At 38.6% G+C, this 17,457-nt stretch overlaps 1 protein-coding gene across 1 annotated transcript; it reads left to right on the top strand.

Moving 5' to 3' along the window:
* Positions 1-1,783: 1,783 nt before the first annotated feature.
* LOC139313732 (protein FAM78B) lies at positions 1,784-10,784 on the top strand. The gene is made up of 2 exons (XM_070939172.1): positions 1,784-2,046; positions 10,249-10,784. Exons 1-2 carry the CDS (start codon positions 1,784-1,786, stop codon positions 10,769-10,771), a joined length of 786 nt encoding a protein of 261 aa, XP_070795273.1. The 3' UTR covers positions 10,772-10,784.
* Positions 10,785-17,457: the final 6,673 nt, after the last annotated feature.

The raw sequence follows: 17,457 nt of genomic DNA, 5'->3' as shown, positions 1-17,457 counted from the left end.
GCCTCGGCGAGCTGGATAGGGAGCCTCACCCTGCTTCCTCCCCAGAAGCAAAAAAGACAATCTGGGGACTTCGCAGGGAGCTCTACCTGGTCTCTCCGGCTCTCCTCACGTTTCCTCAGGAACACGGAGTTTTTCAAGCCACCTCTCAGCTGTAGAAGCGGCTCTTTACAGGCAGCGGGGCTGGTGGTCTTAAAGAGACTGTCTAGCGACGACGACGGCACCAACCGGAAGCCATCATTTGACACATCTCTAATGTAGCACACATGCTCAGTAACTTTAGTATGTAGCATGTAACATTCCTTAGCATTCTTAGTATGATCTTGTTAATGCTAATCTTCATATTCAAGAGGTGTTGTTGTTACATTATAATAAGGTATAATGAATTTTCAAGTTAACTGAAGTTTTAGTCAATGTCCATGATAGGTTTGAACCAGTTCTCTTATCAGGCATTACATAGCTTTCTTTGTTTATCCAAGAACTAGAAACATTAGTCAAAAAGATTCCTAGTTACTGAAACCATTAATCAGAGAATCCATCCTGAACCCTATCATCCTTCTTCCTTTTTTTTCTAAGTTTTTAAAAATCATGTTACTAATAGAAGAGAATATTTGTAGCTAATGGTTGAACTAGGGTCCTTGATGCTCTCTGAACCTGACTGTTTTCCCACACTGGTAATGTTACCTAGTTTGGTAATGAAATATATGAAAACAACCATGGCCAGAGAGCATCAAAGACCTTCAGTTATGTTAGTTTAGGAAGTTTGTTAAATCTTATGGGGCCCTATTCATGTTGTCATAATTATGATTTTTTTTTCCTTCTTATGACCAAATAGCTATTTCTGTCTTTTCTATATGTAAACGTATTTTCTTACCCTTGATACCAGATGTCTATGGCAGGGGAATCTGATAATTGTAACTGTTCATACAACAAAAGTACTGGGGAAAAAAAGGACAGGTAGCCCTGTTGATATCATCATCACGTCCAAAGGACCAGTCGAAAATTTTTGAAAGATACCCTGAATTTGAGGCTAGTTGTTCCTGAAGGACATGCTGAGGGAAAGCACTGATTAACCGCTAGCAAATTGCCTCGGAAAACCAAAATCCATGAAATAAAAAAGCATCAACCTTTCTGGCCATTTTTCGGGCACGATGGAAGCATTTTAGAATTAACCGTGCGTCCTCATTTAAATCTGCATACTTTAAATTCAGTATTTGCAAAAAAACAACAAAAAAAGGTGTACCCTTCGTAAAGAAAAAAAACCACGCTCCCCGCTAATCCGTTAATGCGCTATCCGTGCAAAATAGACCACTGCCGCGACGCAAAATAAGACTTGGCAATTCAAGGTGATTTCCTGCCGGCTACGCTACGTTACGTTTGCCGCGGAGACCCCTTTTTTTTCGCCTGCCCTTCACGTCATTCTCTCCCCGGCACGTGTCCTCAGACCCACCCTGCTGCTACGGACTTGGTGGGTGAGCCAGCCCCTTCCCTTCCAGACACGCGCGCGGGCCCGCAATTCCACCGGCGCTGCTCATACAGGAGCTTCGAGGAAGGTGGGAGAGTGCAACTCGGGGGAGCTGCGCGATCCCGGCCTAGGAACAGGTAGAGTCCTCCGACAGCCAGGCGCGCTTTGCATTGGAGCTTCGCCTCTGGGACTTGATGTGTGCTAGCCTCCGGATATTGAAATGATCCCGAGCCGGAGGGGTGCTCGGGCGCTGGCTGATCCTGAGGCCGGCCGGATGCGGGGCCCCGGCTGGGGAGGCTAGGGGGCAGGCCTCGCCTGGCTATGGGCTGCTTGCAGAGTGTGGCGTGCAAGGCGCGAGTGCGCAGGGAGAACATCGTGGTATACGACGTGTCGGCCTCCATCGAGCCGGGAGCTACCGCCATCGAGGAGACATCGCCCATCGTGCTGCGCTACCGAACGCCCTATTTCCGCGCCGCCGCTCGCGTCCTTATGCCGCCTATCCCGCGCCGTCACACCTGGGTGGTGGGTTGGATCCAGGCCTGCAACCACATGGAGTTCTACAACACCTACAGCAACCTGGGCATGTAAGTGGAGCGTGGGGGGAGCAGAGCAGCCACGGGAGCGACCAAAGGGCGACGCCTTCGCTACGGTTGCCAGTCCACCCCTAACGACCAGAGTCGTTTAGAGGGTATCATTTTGTCTCCCTAGTAACCGATTCGCCACCAAAAAGAGGCGGTCCCGCGGGAGAAAGCATGGACTTGGCGATAGCGATGCCCTTTATCTAGGCAGATGGTCTCCTCGCAAAGGACATCTGCGGACTCTGCCTGCGCAAATAGTGCCTGTGCCCTCTAGCAAATATGGCTGCTCCCCCCCCCCTTCAGTCAGAAGGAAGACTCTCCTTTATGTGGCAAGACAACAGACTTCCTTTGGGCACCAGTGCCCTTGGCTGCTTTTTGCGTGACTAATAGGTGTGGTGGAGGAGACATTCTCCTAGGCATTTCTCTGCCTGCCAATCACAACTTCAACCCTCACTGGGGTTTGTGCATTAAATAGCAGTGCACACTTTCAGTATGCACCATCTTCAGTAAGCTTTTGTCACTGCCACTGGTTGAGGGAGTGAATGAAATTATAGAAAGTTGCTCTCTGTATTTTTCCTTATGTTTTATGTGCCATCGCCAAATTACACAAGGTACAATTGATCCATGAATAAAACAATTCAAACCGTAGAAATACTACTTCAGTCAAGAGCTCCCTGGGTATTTCAGCTAAATAAAAAATACAGTAGGGAAGATTCATGTAAAAAGTGGATTGGCCCTTTGTTGTTTAGTTAAGTTAATATTTTGCTCTCTTCTTTGATTTTCAACATCTATAGCAACAGGCACATAGCTCCACAGTGATGCCAATTTAAAGAAGTCAAGCAGGTGACTGATATATCATCATGGCGCTGGCCTTCATTTCTCCTTTCCTAAAGAATGAATCCTGGACAGAATGCTTTCATTGCCAAAATTACCAATTTACCCTTGAAAGTATGAAAATGGCAATGCACACATTTAATCTGGATTTGATTTTTGTGTATTTAGATTGCTTGGACTTTTGAGGCAACCGTACAATAGTCCCCTGTGCAACCAGAATCTTTTCTGTTCTTGACAATAATAGTTGACATTTCAATACCACTTTATTTCAGAACTTCTTAAGATATCTCTGTAAAAACCATGTTACTGAGATTAGCTTTACCAAGAATTCCTGCCAATGATTCAGTCAGTTTTACAGCAAGCTTGTTAATTGTGAATGGTATATGTGTGTGTGTGTGTGAACATCTGTCTAGGAATTCAGTAACATATTTGTTAGAAAAGTCATTTAGCCTTGATATTAAGATATATGTAAGGATATTGGTACATGTATATTAATGATATATACATGCTAATATTATTTCAACATTCTCTATAATAATTACCAAACTATCAATTTATGCAAATACTAGAACACATCAGCAGCATAGAAAAATAAAGATATATTTTCTTTAATTCCACAAAATATAAAATGAAATTATCTTTGTCCTTGTGATAGTAAAGACTGAGTTGGTCTGATAGGCCTTGTAGAAGAATTAACCATAGCTTTTCTCAGAAAAAAAGCTTATTTGTTGTTACTTTGGGAATCAATTATCAGGGAAACCAAGGCTTTTTGTGACTTTTAAATATAATATTAAATTGCCTTCTGAATTGATCATCATACTTCCTAATGTATTTTTTTCTTAATGATTTCTCTGCCTGGCCTTCATTGATATCCTATAAAAGACTGTCAAATTTATAAAGCAAATACCAGGGTATTCTTTGTTATTTCATTGTTAGAATTAAAGAACTCATTTGTCTCCAGTTTTTCACAATTATTATTGTATCTGCTACTTACAAAGATACAAATATGATGGATAGATACAATTACTTCTCAGTTTTGATCATTTGAGAAGGGTTTTTTTCCTTGGTGGATGCAAAAACAAACTTCTGGGCGTCTTCTGATGCCCAGAATGTACACATTCTGATGTACCCATTGCTGTGCTTCATCCTGTATGCCTTCTCGTATCTGTGTTAATTCAAAACATCTATGTATTCTATTCCCCAGTTGCCACATGAAATTCCTCTTGCATTATTTCTTTTGATTCTTTAGTATTACTGCCTTAAGGCATTTTCTCAGAGATAACAATTTCATCCCCAAACCATCAGAAACATTTTTGAACTGCTAATGAGTATTCTTTTTCTTACAATCCCAATTTCATATATTAACCTACCAGGACTTCCTCCCTCCACCACTCTTCCCTTACCCATATCTTTGTTTTTCTGGTGAGGAAAAGGAAAAAGCAGATATCTGCTCAAAATATGCCCAGTGAAATAATGACAGGTATTTGGCATCTTGTTTTCAGCAGCAGAAAAGTTAATTAGCTGGGGGCAGGATGAAGCAGAAGATCTTACAAATGGGAAGTCATCTACCTCAGGACTCAGGAGTTAATATCACTGAAGTGCTTCCACAGCATTCCTCCTGATCCAGAGCTGAGATAGAAACTAGTCAGCTGTGCAACAGAAGCTTAACTACATTGTGGTATACAGAGGAGATTCTTAAAGGACATGCTTGCCTTAGGTTTGATGTGTTGTTTCATTTGTTATAGAGGTGGGACCGGTACTGAATGCCCTCTCTAACTTGATTGTTGGATTGCTGCCATTTTCAGGTATTAAAAGACACTTAAACCCTCAAATAGGCATATTCCAATTTTAAAGGCCCAGTGCTTCCTCAAAATACTGCCCTTCCTCCACAGAATGGTAAATGCCTTCTTAATAGGCTATCTCCCAGAGCAGCAATTTAGATCACAAATTAAGAAACACTCTCTTGTTTCCTAAGGTTGTTGTTATCTTTTTACCAGGCATTGTCAAGGATAAGTGAAGCTGCTAAGACTACAAGATATCTTGTTGGTCTGGAGCAGAAAGCTCAAATCACTATATTCCCCACACATCTTCATAATCCCTGAACCACCAACAAAGGGAAGTGATAGAGGAGACTGGCAAGGCACATCTGGATATGCATAGTTTCTTTGAGATTAGAGGTCCCTTTTCCAAAGAAACCTAATACATTGAATTAAAGACCCGGCTGGACTTGGGCAGAATAGTAATTTAAGTCCCAGAGTTTCCAAGGGTGGTTCCTTGCTAGGACTGTTTAGGACAGTGATTCTCAACCTTCCTAATGCCGTGACCCTTTAATACAGTTCCTCATGTTGTAGTGACCCCCAACCAGGGGTGGGTTCTAAATTTTTTTACTACCGGTTCTGTGGGCGTGGCTTATTTTGTAGGCATGGCTTGGAGGTTAAGTGACTGGGTGGGTGTGGCTAGCTGGTCATGTGACCAGGTGGCCATGGCTATGTGTATAGGGACTACTCAGAGGGCTGAAAAAAGTCATTTCTGACAGGTCCTCGCACTTTTGACTGGTCCTCACACTTATGCCCGTGCAGTATTCTTAACAACCAAGTCACTCATTTCACAACTGCTTCTCTTCACCATGGTGACAAGATAGGGCAAAAACGTAAAATGTGAGGACAGTCGTAAGTTCGAGGACTGGTCAAAAGTGCGAGGACCAGTCAAAAATAACTTTTGCAGCCCTCTGAGTAGTCCATATGCACAAAAGGACTACCCAGAGGGCTGAAAAAAGTGATTTCTGACAGGTCCTCACACTTTTGACCGGTCTTCGCACTTATGACTGGTCATCATTTATGCCCATTGTAGCATTCTTAACAATGTGTCACTCATTTCACAACTGCTTCTCTTCACCATGGTGACAAGATAGGGCAAAAACGTAAAATGTGAGGACAGTTCGAAGACTGGTCAAAAGTGCGAGGACCAGTCAGAAATAACTTTTTCAGCCCTCTGAGTAGTCCATATGCATAAAAGGATACAGCAATAGAGAGGGATGAAGGAAGGGAAGGGAAATTAGAGTAGGAGTGAGGGTAAGAGAGGGAGGAAGAGAGGAGGAGAAGGAGAAAGGAAGAGGAAGTAGGGAGGAGAAGAAAAGGGTGAGGAAGAGAAAGTAAGAAGAAAAGAAAAGAGAGAGGTGGTAGGTTTGAGGAGAAAGATTGCTGTACAATAAAAAAGATGAAAAGGAAGAAAGCCAACCCCAAACAAATATAAAGATATTAAGATAAAGAATGAATTGTTAAACTTTAAAGAATAAAAGAGAACAAATAGGAATAAATAACAATAATTAGAAACACACATACAAACATACAATGTATTTTCTTTGAACAGAGTATTTGGCCGGTTCATAAATTTAAACAGTGTTTAGTCATTTCGATTAAATTTACAATTTCTATATTTCCTTTTTGCCATATTTATTCCTCATCTATTTTTGTAAAAAACCAATATTACCCTTCATCCTCATCTCTAATCTTAATCAAATTCAATTTTTCCCTTCTATTCTATATTTTACCCCTTCCCATTGTCATCTATTTTTATATCCATCCTCACATTGGTTAATTATGTAATATTACAGTTGTTTAATGTGAATTCAACATTTTAATATAAATCAATTAGTTATATAACTACCTTTTTTGTATATTAATCAATATGAACATGAATATTCCAATTATTTCCATGCAATCCAATTTCTTACAAATCAATTAATTATATTTACCAATAATAATAAACCAAATAATTTCCCCCATATATTCCTCCAAACCACAACTTAACCATTTCTGCTTTCAACACAATATACAATTAATAGTATCTCAATTATTACAATTCCCTAGTTAAATAGAGCTTTTTTTCTTTTGTGTTTTAAAATCTCCTCTTTTTTCCTAAATTTCCCGTTGTTTGCACCTACCTTTTTTGGTGAGGAAAAAGAAAAGAAATCTGCCTGCCTAATTTTCCAACGTGCAAAGCCAACAGCCTGCTTTACTTTCTCTTTCGTTTTTCAGTATAGCTAGGGGAAAAAAAATCTGCACTCTTTCCAAGCAAGTAGAAGAGCCCTGAGCAAAACAGCTGAGAGCAAATCAGCTGGGGGTCGGGAGCCGATCTAAGCAAGGGCTAATTAGCCTATGCTGAAGCTCCGGGGGCCAATAAAATTACAAAAAAACACCGAACCATTTGTTAAATTGCTGGCTCCCCCGCCCCTCGCCCACCACTATTTATTGGCAATAAATAGTGGTGCGGAGGGGCGGGGCAAGCCAGCAATTTAACAAAGGGTTCGGCTGCACCACTGGCTATAGGGTGGCCCTTTGAAGCCCCGCGGCAAGAATTTAAACAGTTTTTTTTCCTCTAGCCATCGGAGGCAGCAATAGATTGGGAGTGGGTGGGGTAAACGAACGGCCGGCAATCCAACAGAGCAGAGAGTGAGGGTGAGTGAAGGCGTGGGGGGGGGGGCGAGAGAGGGCTTTGGCGACCCCTGTGAAATGGCCGTTCGACCCCCAAAGGGGTCGCGACCCCGAGGTTGAGAACCACTGGTTTAGGACCATAAGTGGAGGACAGGACAGAAAACAACAAGAAGTTGTGGAGAAACTGAAGCAGTGGCAGAGATGATAGGCTGACAGGCATTGCTTCTGTTCATTCCAAGTTGTTACTGCAAAAATTATTCTGTAGGTGCTGCAGTTTATCACCATTATTTGTAATCTGCACCCATCATTTACTCCCTGTTCAAATTTAAACCCCATCAGATTCATATGTCTACTTGATATAATCTGTTATGGTTGTTTACTTAATTCATAGTCTTATTGTTCTTTGAACAGAAGTTGAGGGAAGCTGGCTATGAATATAAAGCAAACCAGTTTATGAGTGTGCCCAGCTTCACAGGCATGATCTGATGATGTCACAACTGAAAATACACATAAAATCAATAGAAAACTTAAGTATCTGTGAGACTTTAGCAACTAGACTAGAAGACCAAAGCAATCAACCTGATCTTGCAGCCTGAACTTTCACAACTTTCCAAATAAACTTATTCAAGAAGTAAGATGGGAAGCAGCAGAAACTATGCTTGACACAAATATCTTGGTTACTCAAAATTTGTGTGAATGTGCTTAGTGTAATAAGTTCTGGCAGTCAGAAGAGTAGTAGAACAGCCCATAGTAGATAGTTGACACAGGCTTGTTTACAAGGTATTAAAGGGTTTAAAGGGGTGTAACAGTGGTATCCCAACACCAGTCTCCATCTGTCAGGGAGATTGAAAGTTTCAAGGAAGGAGGCAAAAATCTGGAGGCATCCATTATCTTCTTTTCCAGCTTCTTAGTTGGAAGGCTTTAGATTTTGTAACCTGCTGTTTGCTTCATGCACTGATAAGATGCTACCAATTCCTTTTTGCTAACATAGCTCTCCTGCTGCAATGACAAGGAAAAATGTCTGAGGAAAAGGGAATCAATAAGTTGGTTATTTATTCATTAGAAATATTGGAGAGAAAGTATATTGAGTGGATTATATGATAATATGTCCACATGAGTGAAGATATTTAAATAAACTAGTAAATGCCCATACTGAACAGTTTGTGGCTATATGTATGTTGACATCAATAAAGTTATAAAGTCCTGAAAGAAAAAAACAAAATAGTGATTCAGTGTAAATAAATCATAAGATGAAGTATATTAGAACGATATATGCATGTTGATGAGCTCTGAGAAGGCAGTGTTTGCTTTTTGTGTATAATTTTTATTAAAGAAATTTTAAAAGAATAAAAATGCAAATTTTGAAAAAGAAAAGTAAGGAAAACAAAGATAGGTAATAAGTAGGAGAAAAAAGTACAAAGAAAGAAATAGAGAAGAGAAAGAAAGAAAATAAAAAGTTATGAAGATGTGGCTTCCAGCAGTTATAAGTACATTTATATTGTACCTTCACTCTGTAAGGTTACAACATAATTTCCCTTTTTCCATAATCTACCCTTTCTGATTATCAAATCCATAAATCACAACTTCATTTTCTTGTCTTTTTTCAGCAAAAAGCCAAGAAGGGTTTCTAGTCACTAATATAGTTACTGTCCTTTCTCTAATCAAACAAATCAAGTTTGCAATCTCTGCTAATTCTGTCACCTTCACCAACCATTCCTCCATTGTGGATATTTCAGAGTCTTTCCATTTTTGTTCACACAATGTTGCAGGAGTTATATACAAAAAAGATTTTTCATAACTTTTCTAATTCTCTAGCCATTAGGAAAAGGTCTGGTTTGAGAAAACAGAGATTGACTTTAAAAAGATCTTAAGAGCAGTTTGATAAAAATATAAATAGCTGTGCAGTAGCTTTGAAAGTGCAAATGCATGGTGGAGATGATTAGAAAAGGTCTAATAGGAAAAGAAAAAAGAAAAGTCATCAAAATGCCCATGATACGGTATCATAGAGCTGGCGAAGATACAGAAACAAGTAATAAAAGTTATTATGGAATATTTAAGAAAAAATATATATGTTTAGGAACAACAAAATAAGAGGGGACTTTGGAGGTCCTCTAGTGCAACCCCCTGCTCAAGCAAGAAAACCTATACCATTTCAGACAAATGGCTCTCCAATCTCTTCTTAAAAACCTCCAATGAGGAAACACTCAGAACTTCTGAAGCTAAACTAGTGGACTGATTAATTGTTCTCACTGTCAGGAAATTTCTCCTTATTTCTAGCTTGGTTCTCTCCTTGATCAGTTTCTATCCATTGCTTGTCCTGCCTTCAGGTGCTTTGGAAAATAGATTGACCCCCTCTTCTTTGTAGCAGCTCCTCAAATATTGGAACACTGCTACCATGTCACCCCAGTCCTTCTTTTCACTAGACTAGACATACCCAGCTCCTGCAACCGCTCTTCATATGTTTTAGCCTCCAGTCCATTAAAATAGTATTATAATAGTAATAAATTATAATAGTAATATAAATAAGAGGTGTAACAACAGAGATGTATGTCACCTGTAATATTAACACAATAATAGAGAAATGCTTCCCTCATAATATTAAATCCAGAAATTTCCAATAAAGTAGCATGTTAGAAAACTCAAGAAAAGAAAAGAAATAAATAGTGAGGCTTTGAAAAGCAATTGAATCAATTCAAAAATAATTAAGATATTTAGGAATACTAGCTTTGATGGTTATATATTACTTTTAATATGATAAACGCTTCAGTGCCTTTGTACTATTTTTTTCTCTATTCATTTTTTTCTTAAAAAAATCTAAATAACAGACTAGCAAGTTATGACTTTGTTGTGATCGTTTTAGAAAGCACAGGAATTTACAGTAATTGTTTAGTAATTGTTGCTACATCTTTCTTAGTGTATATTTCTCTTCTGCTCTTTCTAGGTCAAGCTGGGAACTTCCAGACTTGAGAGAAGGACGTGTAAAAGCCATCAGTGACTCTGATGGAGTGAGCTATCCCTGGTATGGGAACACCACAGAAACAGTTACCTTGATTGGTCCTACCAATAAGGTTTCCAGGTTTTCAGTCAGTATGAATGACAATTTTTATCCTAGTGTGACATGGGCTGTCCCTGTGAGCGATAGCAATGTGCCACTATTGACTAGGATCAAACGGGACCAAAGTTTTACTACATGGTTAGTGGCCATGAATATGACTACTAAGGAAAAAATAATTTTGCAGACTATAAAATGGAGGATGAGAGTAGACATTGAAGTTGATCCAATGCAGCTCTTGGGCAAGCGAGCCCGCCTGGTGGGGAAAACTCAACAGGAGCAGCCTAAGATTTTAAGCAGAATGGAACCCATCCCACCAAATGCACTAGTGAAACCCAATGCCAATGATGCCCAGGTCCTCATGTGGAGGCCTAAGAGAGGTCTGCCTTTGGTAGTGATACCACCAAAATAAAATAAAAAAGCATTTAAATGAGGACTTTTGCCACTCTAGAATGGATATCTGAGCCAAAGAAGACCTTTCAGGTTCATCTGCCTTTTGTTACTGCAAGTGTGAAGAGGGCTTCTTCAATATAGTGTTAGATGGCAATGGCCAATTATGTGCCACTGCAGAACAGTTGAATTTCTGGACTTTGGAAGAAGAAATGTTATTCTATGCTTTCAGGGGCATTCTCATGAAGAAGAAAGTTTCTATTCTTAATCTTGAAATATAATGAATATGAATATAATTTTCAGTGCCTGTGGCTAATGCTGCTTCCCAACCAATTAAATGTGATTATAAAGACTGTTCTTATGAGATATTTATGGAGTCCTGTTATGTTGCTTGATTTCTGCTGGTTTAGGACAGGAAGGGATGACATATTACCACATTATAGCTATGCATTATAATTGATAATCAGAATGATCTGTCTGCTCATTGGAATGAAGAGAATGTTTACAAAAAGAAAATACTGTCAGTTTAATCTCATCAGTATAAAAAGAGCAGTTCTATCCACAAGGAACTATCCATAGTGCTGAATTTTGAAAATCAGGACCTTCATCTAATCAACTTCTTTCTGGGGCTAATTATTTGGATTAATGAAATTAAGACTTTTTGCATGTTTTTCAATGTGTTCAAGTAATTGTAACTCTAGGAACTTTGCCATAGAGTTTTATCAAGGTATAGGTGAAATCCAAGGTAAATAACTGGCAACAGCCTAAGTATTTAAGAAATGCTTGTTTTCATATACCATCTCTGTTATTTACACAGACTTAATGGATATCTGCGCATAGCATGTTTTTTTCAATTTTTTTGGGAGGGGGAGAGAGGGAGAAATAATTAATTACATTTGGGATGGAGGTGTTCAGATGTTCAGAAAGTTAGGTGCAATACAGCTCACTATCAGCATTGTAAAACAAAATGATCTGAACTGTTACTAAATATGGATAAAAAGGGAGACTTTGAAAATTCAATATGTGTCACGTCTCTGCTGGGCTGTGACATCTTTACTCGTGGGGGTGGGGAGAAGGGCATTCAGAGCAGGGGAACACCTAGGGAATAAAAGCATTACTTTGTAATATGGGCGAAAAAACCCAGATAACATTTTGCAAGAGTAGACATTATTCAAGGGCTACCATTTGAATAATGGGAAACTTCCCAAAATACTTTTCCCCAACTTAAATGTAGCTAGGGAAGGTATTTTATTTTCTCACGTTTGAGAAGAAATACATAGTTTTAGATTAAATAATGAAAATGAAAAGTTAATGGGTATTTTACCTTCTCTTGCATTTTTTTGAGAATTCATTAGGGCCATTGATTTGTCCCAATTCTATTTAATGTGATGATCATATCTAAAGAAGAAAATAAATGTAGTTATGAATTTTAGCTTATAAGATCTTCAAAGATGTGTTTTAGCTTATTTCACTTTCTATATAATTGTTCTGGGAATCTTTGAGAAAGAGAATAAATAACTATAGTTCCAGCTTTGCTTTTTCATCCCATATTAAAAGCTTTAACAGCAAAAACGGTCCTATAGAAAGCTCCAAAATTTAAAGTCCATCCCCTCCCAAAAAATATTGTGTTTTTACCTTCTATTTAACTTTCATATATGGGATGTATAGCTAAGAAATAGTGGATAAAATTATATACAATGGATATCAGTTCAGGAATGTTTGAGGAATATATACCGTGTTTCCCCGAAAATAAGACCCTGTCTTATATTTTTTTGAACCCTGAAATAAGCACTTGGCTTTATTGCCATGCACTCAAAAGCCCGATTATTATCAGGGGATATCTTATTTTGGGGAAACAGGGTAAGAATGAGCAAATAGTATTGAAAAGTATTTTTCAAGTATATAGGGATTATATTTCCCAAAGAGAAGCATGGTCTTATGGGTCATTTTATTTTCCATATCTGAGCGTACAATGCTCTAAATATTGGGCATTTATACCTCTATCTATTTATGTATCTATCTATCCATCCATCCATTCATCCATCCATCCATCCATCATTTATCCATCTAGATTCGATATGAAAGATTTGGATTATTCTTCTAAACCTTGGCAGTTTTCTTGACAATTGACTGCATTTGCAATAATTCTATCCTAAATTCTATCTTTTGGGGAGAACACCTTCCAAGTCCATTAGGACTACATTTTGGCTGCCCTTCTTAAAAGCTTAAATGCAATTCCTTCTTCCTTACATTAGCACTGGTTTTAATTTCATTTTGATATTGATCTGCCTCACTATAAAATGCATATCACAGAATGATCCCATTGCTGCCATGTTTCCCTATAGAATTTTATTACTTCTACATCTACATTTATATGAATCCTGTTATACTAGCAGAATATAAGAACTCTGAACATCAATAATATACATATTATTCAAGATTTCTAAGAAATTACATTAAAGAGTTTTGAAATAACTTCCACAAATTCCTTAAGCATTTGGGAGTTTATATTACCTCAGAGGCATTCACTCATTCATAGTTCATACATAGATTTAAACATCTTGCTCATTCTGGGCTGCATGATCTTCCTTACACCATTTGTTTTCCTTGTTTCAGGTTGAACAACTTGTGGAAGAGGACAGAGACAAAATAGGAACAAGTAGTTGTCAGGCACAAGAATTTAGGAAGCAAGTCAGTTCAAATGATTAGAGGTTTATTACATGCTAACACTCTCTACAAATTCTGCATTCTCTAGAGGCTCACAGAAGCAGAAAGGGTTATGTAGGACATTAGATCCAACTCCCTGATCAGTGTAAATTAAATAATCCTCGGGTGGTGGCAGTCCAGCCTCTGTTGAACACATCAGGTGAGTGGAAAGAAATACATCTGTAAATATTTTGTAATACTAATAACTTAAGCCCCTTTTATTTTTTTGTCTCTAATTTAGCAGGTGAAAATTCAAATTGTTTTTAGCAACCCTTACAAATATGGCTTGTTTTGGATTGCATGTTTGATTCTCTATTGCACTTTTCACCAATTATAAGATTAAATTTTTAATTTGTCTTTTTGGCAGGAATCCATTTTGGTCAGGATTATAAAGTTATTCAAATATCTCTTAAGCCTTTCTGCCAGTATCGTAGCAAAGATTTTATAGTCCGCGTTTAGCAGGGATGTAGGTCTATAGTTTTTGATTAGTTGTGGGTCTGTCTCTTCTTTGTATATCAATGTAATATAAGCCTCAATCCATGTTTTTGGTATTTCTCTTTTTATCATTACTTCATTCATAATCTCCAGCATTGGGATCGATAAAGATTCTTGTGGCCGGCATGACTAAATGCCAAAGGCGCACAGAACGTTGTTACCTTCCTACCAAAGGTGGTCCCTATTTTTCTACTTGCATTTTTTACGTGCTTTTGAACTACTAGGTTGGCAGAAGCTGGGACAAGTAACGGGAGCTCACCTGTTACACAGCACTAGGGATTCAAACTGCTGAATGACCTTTCGATTGACAAGCTCATCATCTTAGCCACTGAGCCACCACTTTCCTTTTTAAGTCTTATCTAATTAAAGAACTTCCTATGTAGCCAGGCTAGATCCTTTAGATCAGGGGTATCAAACTCAAGGCCCAGGGGCCGGACCCAGCCCACTGGGAGCTTAGATGTGGCCCACAGGGCTGCCCTGGAAACAACGAAAGACTGGCCCGTGGGGCCTCTGCCAGCGAAAACGGAGCTCGGGAGGGTGGCCCTCCTGAGCTCCATTTTCCCTGGCAGAGGGTTGCAGGAGGCTATCACAGCTGAAAACTGAGCTCATAAGGGCCACGGTTGGCATTCCCAAGCTCCGTTTTCCCTGGCAGAGAGTTGCAGGAGGAGCCAGTTTTCGCTGGCAGAGAGCTCTGGCCACCACAGGTCAAGTGGTGTCAAGTGACGTCGAGTTGGCCATGCTCACTGTGGCCCCCCGAGGTCAAGCACAACTCTGATGTGGCCCTCAATGAAATTGAGTTTGACTAAAGCTTTAGATGTTCCATTTTCTCCTTATTTGAAACAGTTATTTATTTGTATTCCACCTTTATTATTTTTACAAATAATTCAAGGTGGTGAATATATCCCACAAACCTTTCATCTATTTTCCCCACAATAACCCTGTTAGGTGGGTTGAGGTGAGAGAGAGTAGCTGCTCCAAAATCACCCAGCTGGCTTTCATGGCTAAGAAGATTTGAATTCATGGTCTCCCACTTTCTAGCCTGGTTTCTTAATCACTAGACCAAACTGACTCTCTTTCCCTTTTATCCCTTTATTCTTTCAGTTTTCAGAATCATTCATCTTGTTTGAATTCTTTCCCCCCTTCTCTCAAAATGTCTAATTATGACATTTAAGTTATGTCTAACTTTTTTTCTGAAATTTTGATAACAACTTTCCTAAATTTCAGGAAGTTTACACTAAATTTTCTGACTATTACGACAACATGTAGTTCTTCCCTATTGATCAAAATTAATCCCAGAAGAGCCAGTCCTTTTGTCCTTTCTTCTATCTTCTGAGAAATTAAATCATACATTTAATATACAATGACAAATATATTCCTTTTACCCACATTTCTATCTTATCTGCCTGCCTAGCAGGATCCTGTAAGTAGAGAATCATAGAACTGAAAGATTCATTGTAGTCAATTGCTAACATAGTGCAGACATCTAAATTAGATTCCCAGACAGTATCTGGCCTCTGCCTAAACCCATCCTTATTGAAATTGTTTCCACTTGTTTTCTGAATAATTGGACCCATTCTTGAACTTCTCTATTAGGATTTATTTTCTAGTACTTAGTCAGAATTTGCCATCTCTTAAACTCACCACTTTGTGTTCTGCATTCTAAGATGATAGAGAGTAAGACTTAAGGTTCATCTGTGAAATTCAGAGTATTTGAAGATTTAATACCAATTCTGGAAATCATATTTTGATGCAGTTTAACATTGCATTTGCCTTGTTAGCATCCACATCACTCTGTTAATTCGTATTCTATAAACTCCTATCCCAAGATTTCTCCCACAAGTGCTATTATCAAATCATGTTTCCCCTATCCTTTATCTCTGCATTTCCAAACATGCCTTGATAGATCAGCCTCCAAGGCCAGCTCAGTCTGATTTGGTCAATGCCCTGCAGAAGAAGATACATTTTAAGTTCAAACCTCAACAAGTAATGCTCTGCCCATAGCAAATCTATTGTCTGCGATCCCCATACTACTACTTCCTAAGAAAACTTGCTCCATATGTATGTGCATTGCTTTTTGTTTTCTAAATGAAGAACTTCACATTTGCCCCAGATACATTTCATTCTATTACTTTCACCCAATTCTCTATCAAAACTATTTTGAATGTTTTTTAAATATTGGGCATCCCTTGTATCATCTCTGGATTTGAAAAGTATTTGTTCTGTAATGTTGACTTTAATAAAAATGTGAGAAGTTAGTGCCCAAAAAGGAACTTTGCAGTATTCTGCTCAGTCTCATAAACCAGCTTCCTTATAAACCTTCCTAGAATCTTCTTAAGTACTGATTTCAGAGTGACTCAAATTCCCTTACCTCCTCCGTTTTTCACAATACAATCAACACTGCTCTCCTCCAGTTGTCAGGTTCTTGATACTTTCTCCAGGATTGCTAAAAGATAACATGCATAAATGTTTTGATCAGGTTATCAGGAACTTCCTTCAGAACCTTAGAATTTAATCGTAGTCATGGAGTTCATTCAAAGAAAATAGAAACACAGTCAGCAAATACCTATAGCTTTTAAAATTTAATTTTGCTTTATTATGCTCTTGTTGAATGCCTACTCTTTGGTACAAGAAATAAAAATCAAAGTAGAAGAGGAGATTTTTGTAATTTATTAGCATTTTTCCTCATGACTGACAAACCAATGATTCTTGATTCTTAATCTGAATATTTAATTTCTTTGTAAACCTCAGCTCATTTTAGCTTTGCTGACACCTCTATAGTTCCAGTCTATCTGTCTATACAACTAGTCCTTGATTTACAACTATTGATTTAAGAACAGTTTGAAATTATGAAGGCCTCAGAAAAAGTGGCTTGCTACTTATCCTCAAAGTTACTACCAACCTCCCCTATGGTCATGTGATCACAATTTGGATGCTTGGCCATTAACTCGCATTTGCAAGTTGCAGCATTCTGTAGTCATGTGATTGTGATTTGCAACTTTCTGGCTTCTGACAAGTAAAGTCAATTGGGAAGTCAGATTCCTCCAGTGACCACTTTATTTGCTTAATAACTTTGGTAATTTGCTTAATGACAGTGTTAAAAACCATAAATTTGGATCCAGTCACATAATGACTTCTTTAACAACTGCATCATGTAACAACTGAAATTCCGGCCCCAACTGTGGTTGTAAGTCAAGGACAACCTGTATTTTCTTGGTGTCTAAACCCCATTAACTTTTTTTTTCACATTGTTAGAAAGTGTTTGGGTTTTTTTTTTGTAACTACACTGAGTCAAGATTGACTCAGCCTTCCATCCTTCCATGGTTGGTAAAATGAGGACCCAGATTGTTGGGGACAATATTCTGACTCTGTAAACCACTTAGAGAGGGCTGTAAAGCACTGTGAAGAGGTATATAAGTGCTATTGCTATTTTAGTGGTCTCCATTCCCCCCTCCCAATTATTTTTTGCAGTTATGTTTTGGAGTTCTCATTTTTAGGAGAAATATCTTG

The sequence above is a fragment of the Pituophis catenifer genome, unplaced genomic scaffold (genome assembly GCF_029215685.1).
Source record: "Pituophis catenifer annectens isolate HBS135680 unplaced genomic scaffold, rPitCat1.0.hap2 SCAF_3, whole genome shotgun sequence".
Taxonomy (NCBI): domain Eukaryota; kingdom Metazoa; phylum Chordata; class Lepidosauria; order Squamata; family Colubridae; genus Pituophis; species Pituophis catenifer.
Note: the sequence above shows the minus strand (reverse complement) of the source record. Positions and strands in the feature narration are given on the sequence as shown.